The following is an 8,189-nucleotide window of genomic DNA, read 5'->3' as shown; positions in this document are numbered from 1 at the left end:
ATGATATGTTTCATTTACTATTTGTATAAAAGACATAAGATAATTGATTTTACTTAAACCAAACAAGAGATTATATTTCAAATTATCTTTTTTGCGATTTTATTTCCTACCAGATCTGTGACTTTTGAGCTGAATGATGCAAAATATTGCAATCATGAATTAACAAGAAAATATAATGATTATTTATAGACTAACATATTACTGCGCCGATTTATATTTAACAAACTGACCTTTAACTATAATTATGTCAGGACTGAATTAATTTATCATTATTATTTACAATAAATTTTATACAAGTATCGATCCGATTTTAGTAGGTAAATACCTTTTTTTTCTTTTTTATTTCATATATTTGAGGATTATTTTTGGTCGTTACTATCGAATGTTTACTTATGCTATTTACCTAGTTTCATTTTGTTGTGCAATCCCTAAAGTACACACCTCCATCAATAATCTTATAAAATTTGTCTTTAACTTCAACCACATTTAAAGCGATTATCCACACGAAACTGTTTGGATCTTATATGGTCAGAAATTTTATATAAAAGTGTTCTTACAAATTCTAAAATGTCTGGAAGAGGAAGAGGTCGTGGTAGAGGAGGATCAAGTCGTGGTAGAGGAGGATCAAGTCGTGGCAGAGGAGGATCTAGTCGTGGCCGAGGAAGTAGACGGGGTCGTGGAGGATTTGGTCGCAGCCGAGGTTCAAGATCACAGAATTGTAGGTCGCGATCGCCATCACCTGACACTACTACAGAAGTGGCAGAGCCTTCGATGGACGATGTGAAGTCGTTTTTCATGGGGAAAGTTTCTTTTGAGCAGCACATCAAAGGACAAGAAGAAAACAGAGATAAATATACTGCTGCAATATCTACAATGATGAACAGTGGTGTAGATGTTGTACAAAGTGAGTAAACTTATATTTTTATCTATTTTTCATTACTAATTTAAGTTATTAAGCATGTTGATGACTTATATTACCTGACAAGCTTTTGATTTTTAACCGGCTTTTCGAAAGAAAAATCGGTTATTGATTTGGGGATGTACGGCGGGCGGGCGGCTGCCAAACAGTGTCCGTTCATTAAACCCCTTTGACGAAATATATTTATACATATCAATTTTTTTTTTTAAATTTCTTTATCTAAAATTTTTGTTGAAATTCTTGAGTACGCATTCTGAATAATTAATTCTTAAAAAAACTCACAAGTATCCGAAAAAAAGTGATAAGGGGTGTGAAAAATGTCTGTCACTTCTTACGAAATATTTTGTACCTACCACTATTTTCATCTTATTGTAATAATATTTCTGGTGAGCAGAAATGCAATTAAATTACCGGGGGGGGGGGGGGGGGGGGGGGGGGGGGGGTGAGACATGAACAAATCCGTATGGCAAACCGGTTAACAGTAAGAAAATGGTATATAATCATATTTACAAAACAAGCATTTGGTATTTATTTTCATTCTAATTATCTCCTTCATTTGTTGAGATTGTTGCCTTTTACAAATAAATCAACAATAGACGGAATGTTACCGTTTTACAATATAAATTACACCTTTTCTTGCATACTTTGTATTATTTCTACTATTCAATATATCTAGTCTTATACATGGATATATATCATAACCTTGTCTGAGACTTACAACACGTACACGGGGATTTTTATTGAATCTTAGTTATCTAAATTTATTTACAGATGCAAGAGTACGTGCGTTAGCAGCAAGTTGGGCAAGAAAGGATCAGGAGTTGGCCAGTGCTTTGATTTCTGTCCGCAGTCAATACACATTTGTCGAAGTCTTGAAAGCATTAACTATCTTGGACGCTGGAAGGTCGGCACGTGTTGTTGAGAAAAAAATCAAAAGGCTACAATGTCAGAAAACAAAAGTGTCACCCAAGAAGCTCGGGAAACTAAAATCAGAGCATGACAATTTGTTAGCTCTTAAACCCAACGTAAGTGTATTTTTGAGGGCGTTTATATCGTACGTTTCTTTCTTTATAAACACTGCACTTTTCAATGAAAAATAAATTAACAAAAAACGAAGATTATTATTGCGAATGATTGACCTTAGTATTGAAATCAAATAAGTCTGTTTAACTACATTTCATCTGTATACCAGAATATAAATAAATATAGTTGTATTTATTTCATTTAGACCGGAACAGCAACTGGTGCCGTTGTAAAGCAGGTGAGAAAATGGGTCAAGACGTTTACAAAAGACGAACTGGAGTTCTTCGCTTTACATTTTCCCGTAGACCCTTGGAAGAAACTTGCGGATATTTGTCACTTCAATCCTGAAAAAGTAAGTATTCTTGAATAATGCCCTACCTCCCAAAGCACCTGGTATCACACCTAGTTAACTGGGTTTATTGTCTACAAAGTTGATGTGCGTCTGGTTCTGTTGGCCTGTTGTTCGGAGTTTTCTCGATCATGTACTGTCCTCAGGATTTCAAATTACCGATTTCTCCGTTAACATAACTTTATTCTCGACTCTTGTATTTATTGACTTTATTTGGTAATTATTTAATGGAAGTACCCACATTGGTTTGATAATGCAACATTGCCTATGCAAGATTGTAGATTTTATACGACCGCAAACATTTGCGGCCGTATATAACGGTATGGCGATGTCGTCGTCGTCCGAAGATGTTTGGTTTCCAGACAATAACTTGTTTATAAGTTATGGGTCTCTATGAATTTATACCACAAAGTTTCATACCACATTATAAAAGTTGGGATTGATTTTGGTGGTTATGGCCTAAACCGTTTAGGAATTGGGGGGTTAAAAAAGGGCCCAAAACAAGGATTTTCTGGTTTCCGGACAATAACTTGAGTATAAGTCTATGGATCTTTATGAAATTGTACCACAAGGTTCCATTCCAAAAAAGAAAGGTTGGGATTGATTTTGGAGGTTATGGCCATAACCGGAATTTGGGGCCAAAAAGGGGCCAAAATACTACTTTTCTAATACTCTGTTTTAATTGCTTATTTCTGGACCAATTCAATGGGGTTTAATTCAAAGTCGTTCAATTCTTGGGATTCTTTAATATGCTGAATCTAACCGTGTATTTATATTTGGATTTTGGTCCCCTTTTTATACGACCGCAAAAAAATTTTTGTGGTCGTATATTGGTATGACGTTGGCGTCGTCGTCGTCGTCGTCGTCGTCGTCGTCGTCCGGCGTCGTCGTCGTCGTCGTCCAGCGTCGTCGTCCGAATACACATTAGTTTTCGCACTCTAACTTTAGTTTAAGTGAATGAATCTCAATGAAATTTTACCATAAGGTTCAATACCACAAAAGGAAGGTGGGGATTGATTTTGGGGGTTATGGTACCCACAGTTAAGGAATTAGGGGCCAAAAAGGGGCCAAAAATAAGCATTTTTGTAACTTCCAGACATAACTTGTGTGTAAGTGTATGGATCTCTCTGACATTGTACCACAAGGTTCCATATCATAAAGGGAATGCTGGGATTGATTTTGGGGGTAATTGCCTCCAAATTTTAGGAATAAGGGGCCAAAAAGGGGCAAAAAACAAGCATTTTTCTAGTTTCATGACAATAACTTGTGTGTAAGTGTATGGATCTCTCTGAAATTGTACTGCAAGGTACCATACCTCAAAGGGAAGGCTGGGATTGATTTTTGGGGGTAATTCCCTCAAAATTTTAGTAATTAGGGGCCATAAAAGGGCAAAAAACAAGCATTTTTCTAGTTTCAGGACAATAACTTGTGTGTAAGTGTATGGATCTTTATGAAATTGTACTGCAAGGTTCCATATCACAAAGGGAAAGCTGGGTTTGAGTTTGGGGGTAATTGCCCTAAACGTTTAGGAATTTGGGGCCAAAAAACAAGCATTTTTCTAGTTTCAAGACAATAACTTGTGTTCAAGTGTATGGATCTCTCTGAAATTGTACTGCAAGGTACCATACCACAAAGGGAAAGCTGGGATTGAGTTTGGGCCAATGGGGTGATGAATCATAAGGGGGTACAAAAAAATTTGGGGGATTTTTTTTTCTTTTTTTCATACATGTAAACCTCCCGACGGTAGTACAATAATCCCGTTTTCAGGGGTCTCCTCCCGACCTCGCGTTGAAGAGAAAAAAATCCTGTGTATGAAATCTGCCCAACATATCATCTCAGACATCTGGTGTAACTGACATCACCTGAAGTTATATTTTACCTGTAAATCAATTAACATGCATAATTATATGGCTTCACTTGTCAGCTTGGGTGTCAAACATTCTGGTAATCAACGATTTTTACCTCAGGCTAACTGCCGTTGTGTAATAAAAACTTTGTGTATTTATTGGGTTACTTCCCCTGATTTATCCTGTTTTAAGTTACTTTCCTTTAAATAATGTAAATTTTTAAAAGAATATAAATAAAATATAAATTGAACAAATAATCATAAAAGGATGGTAATTAAATGATTTTAAATGTCTTAGGACAAATAAAAAAATAATAATTTGAAAATTATTTGAGGGTTCTATACTTTCTTTCAAGGCTTAAATTGAATTCATATAATAACTATGACCCATGTTCTAAATTTAAATGAGTTTCTGATTATTCAAATAAAATCTAACTGCAAATGCAGATCGGTAAACAAATGATCTGATTGCAATGTTTGTCCTATAGAATAATGATATAAAAGATATGAATTGAAAAATTTGAAGAACATACTAAAAAAAAAGAATCTTAGATTGAACATGTAGAATATTAAGATAAAGAAACTTTATAAGTACAAGGGTACTATAAACATAATACATAATACATTCGGATTGAAAGTTGAAGAAAACACACTTTAAAAGACAATTTTTACAGCACACGGTTACGTTTACGACAAACTTTATGTCGATTAAAAACCTCCTGATCTGAGTCCTAATCTCCTGACCAAAATTTTCCAATCTCCTGATCTGAGTTTCACAGTCCATCACATGTATGTTTTTTTCTTTAAAATTTTCCATTTTAAATTGGTTATTTCTGATGTATATATAAAAGCAAATAACAACGATATGGTTTGAATAGGTAAATTAAAAAATTTTAAGTTCTTAGACCACTTTCATTCTGTGTGAGAAACCTATGCTGTGTCAAATATTTAATTACAATCCAAATTCAGTGCTGTATCAAGCTTGAATGTTGTGTCCATACTTGCCCCAACTGTTCAGGGTTCGACCTCTGCGGTCGTATCAAGCTGCGCCCCAGCGGAGCATTTTATTTTAAATTGGTCCACAATGAGATCTAATAGGTCCAAAATTGAATTTGATATTCGAATCCATCCGTGTATTTATATTTTTATACGACCGCAAAAAAATTTTTGTGGTCGTATATTGGTATGACGTTGGCGTCGTCGTGGTCGTCCGGCGTCGTCGTCGTCGTCGTCGTCGTCCGAAGACACATTGGTTTTCGCACTCTAACTTTAGTTTAAGTGAATGGATCTCTATGAAATTTTACCACAAGGTTCAATACCATGAAAGGAAGGTTGGGATTGATTTTGGAGGTTATGGTACCAACAGTTAAGGAATTAGGGGCCAAAAAGGGGCCAAAAATAAGCATTTTTGTAACTTCCAGACATAACTTGTTTGTTAGTGTATGGATCTCTCTGACATTGTACCACAAGGTTCCATATCACAAAGGGAATGCTGGAATTAATTTTGGGGGTAATTGCTTCCAAATTTTAGGAATTAGGGGCCAAAAAGGGGCAAAAAACGAACATGTTTCTAGTTTCATGACAATAACTTGTGTGTAAGTGTATGGATCTCTCTGACATTGTACCACAAGGTTTCATATCACAAAGGAAATGCTGGGATTGATTTTGAGGGTAATTGCCTCAAAATTTTAGGAATTAGGGGCCAAAAAGGGGCCAAAAATAAGCATTTTTCTAGTTTCAGGACAATAACTTGTGTGTAAGTTTATGGGTCTTTATGAAATTGTACTACAAGGTTTCATATCACAAAGGGAAAGCTGTAATTGAGTTTGGGGGTAATTGCCCAAAAAGTTTAGAAATAAGGGGCCAAAAAGGGGCCAAAAATAAGCATTTTTCTAGTTTCCAGACAATAACTTGTGTTCAAGTGTATGGATCTCTCTGAAATTGTACTGCAAGGGACCATACCACAAAGAGAATGCTGGGATTGATTTTGGGGATAATTGCCTCAAAATTTTAGGAATTAGGGGCCATAACGGGGCCAAAAATAAGCATTTTTGTAACTTCCAGACATAACTTGTTTGTTAGTGTATGGATCTCTCTGACAATGTACCACAAGGTTCCATATCACAAAGGGAATGCTGGGATTAATTTTGGGGGTAATTGCTTCCAAATTGTAGGAATTAGGGGCCAAAAAGGGGCAAAAAACGAGCAGTTTTCTAGTTTCATGACAATAACTTGTGTGTAAGTGTATGGATCTCTCTGACATTGTACCACAAGGTTCCATATCACAATGGAAATGCTGAGATTGATTTTGGGGGTAATTGCCTCCAAATTTTAGGAATTAGGGGCCAAAAAGGGGCAAAAAACAAGCATTTTTCTAGTTTCAGGACAATAACTTGTGTGTAAGTGTATGGATCTTTATGAAATTGTACTACAAGGTTCCATATCACAAAGGGAAAGCTGGGTTTGAGTTAGGGTGTAATTGCCCTAAACGTTTATGAATTTGGGGCAAAAAAGGGGCCAAAAAACAAGCATTTTTCTAGTTTCCAGACAATAACTTGTGTTCAAGTGTATGGATCTCTCTGAAATTGTACTGCAAGGTACCATACCACAAAGGGAAGGCTGGGATTGAGTTTTGGGGTGATGAATCATAAGGGGGTTCAAAAAATTGGGGGGGGGGATTTTTTTTCCCTTTTTTTTCTTTAAAATTCTCCATTTTAAATTGGTTATTTCTGATTTATATATAAAAGCAAATAATAATGATATGGTTTGAATAGGTAAATTAAATTTTGTTTAAGTTCTTAGACCACATTCATTCTGTGTCAGAAACCTATCCTGTGTCAAATATTTAATTACAATCCAAATTCAGTGCTGTATCAAGCTTGAATGTTGTGTCCATACTTGCCCCAACTGTTCAGGGTTCGACTTCTGCGGTCGTATCAAGCTGCGCCCCAGCGGAGTATTTTATTGGTTATTATCTTGAATATTATTATAGATAGAGATAAACTGTAAACAGCAATAATGTTCAGCAAAGTAAGATCTACAAATAAGTCAACTTGACCAAAATGGTCAGTTGACCCCTTAAGGAGTTATTGCCCTTTATAGTAAATTTTTAACCATTTTTCGTAAATTTTTGTAATCTTTTACAAAAAACTTCTCCTCTGAAACTACTAAGACAAATTTAACCAAACTTGTCCACAATCATCATTAGGGTATCTAGTTTAAAAAATGTGTCCAATGACCCCGCCCGCGAACAAAGATGGCCGACATGGCTAAAAAATAGTACATAGGGTAAAATGCAGTTTTTGGCTCATATCTCTGAAACCAAAGCATTTAGAGCAAATCTGACAAGGATGAAATTGTTCATTAGGTCAAGATCTATCTGCCCTGAAATTTTCAGACCAATCAAACAACACGTTGTTGGGTTGCTGCCCCTGAATTTGTAATTTTAAGAAAATTTTGCAGCTTTTGGTTATTATTATACGACCGCAAAAATTAAAATTTTTTTGGTCGTATATTGGTATGACGTTGGCGTCGTCGTCGTCGTCGTCGTCGTCGTTGTCGTCGTCGTCGTCGTCGTCGTCGTCGTCCGGCGTCGTCCGAAGACACATTGGTTTTCGCACTCTAACTTTAGTTTAAGTGAATGGATCTCCATGAAATTTCACCATAAGGTTCAATACCACAAAAGGAAGGTTGGGATTGATTTTGGGGGTTATGGTACCAACAGTTAAGGAATTAGGGGCCAAAAAGGGGCCAAAAATAAGCATTTTTGTAACTTTCAGACAATAACTTGTGTGTAAGTGTATGGATCTCTCTGACATTGTACCACAAGGTTCCATATCACAAAGGGAAGGCTGTAATTGATTTTGGGGGTAATTGCCTCAAAATTTTAGGAATTAGGGGCCAAAAAAGGGGCAAAAAACAAGCATTTTTCTAGTTTCATGACAATAACTTGTGTGTAAGTGTTTGGATATTTCTGAAATTGTACTACAAGGTTCCATATCACAAAGGGAAAGCTGGAATTGAGTTTGGGGGTAATTGCCCGAAACGTTTAG

The 8,189-nt window shown here is 36.0% G+C and overlaps 1 protein-coding gene across 1 annotated transcript; it reads left to right on the top strand.

The window, feature by feature from the left end:
• Window positions 1–316: 316 nt before the first annotated feature.
• Window positions 317–2,327, top strand: LOC127735621 (uncharacterized). The gene is made up of 3 exons (XM_052245857.1): window positions 317–904; window positions 1,691–1,944; window positions 2,148–2,327. Exons 1-3 carry the CDS (start codon window positions 568–570, stop codon window positions 2,310–2,312), a joined length of 756 nt encoding a protein of 251 aa, XP_052101817.1. The 5' UTR covers window positions 317–567; the 3' UTR covers window positions 2,313–2,327.
• Window positions 2,328–8,189: the final 5,862 nt, after the last annotated feature.

This window comes from Mytilus californianus, unplaced genomic scaffold (genome assembly GCF_021869535.1).
Source record: "Mytilus californianus isolate M0D057914Y unplaced genomic scaffold, xbMytCali1.0.p SCAF_3, whole genome shotgun sequence".
In the NCBI taxonomy this organism is placed as follows: domain Eukaryota; kingdom Metazoa; phylum Mollusca; class Bivalvia; order Mytilida; family Mytilidae; genus Mytilus; species Mytilus californianus.
The sequence above is the reverse complement of the archived record's forward strand: the minus strand, read 5'-3'. Positions and strand labels throughout refer to the sequence as shown.

What these genes read in the sequence shown, in the direction of transcription:
- LOC127735621 (XM_052245857.1), top strand. Translation starts at nt 568, where the DNA reads ATGTCTGGAAGAGGAAGAGGTCGTGGTAGAGGAGGATCAAGTCGTGGT. An exon ending in TGGTGTAGATGTTGTACAAA is followed by an intron (nt 905 to 1,690) that starts GTGAGTAAACTT and finishes ATTTATTTACAG; the next exon opens with ATGCAAGAGTACGTGCGTTA. An exon ending in TGTTAGCTCTTAAACCCAAC is followed by an intron (nt 1,945 to 2,147) that starts GTAAGTGTATTT and finishes TATTTCATTTAG; the next exon opens with ACCGGAACAGCAACTGGTGC.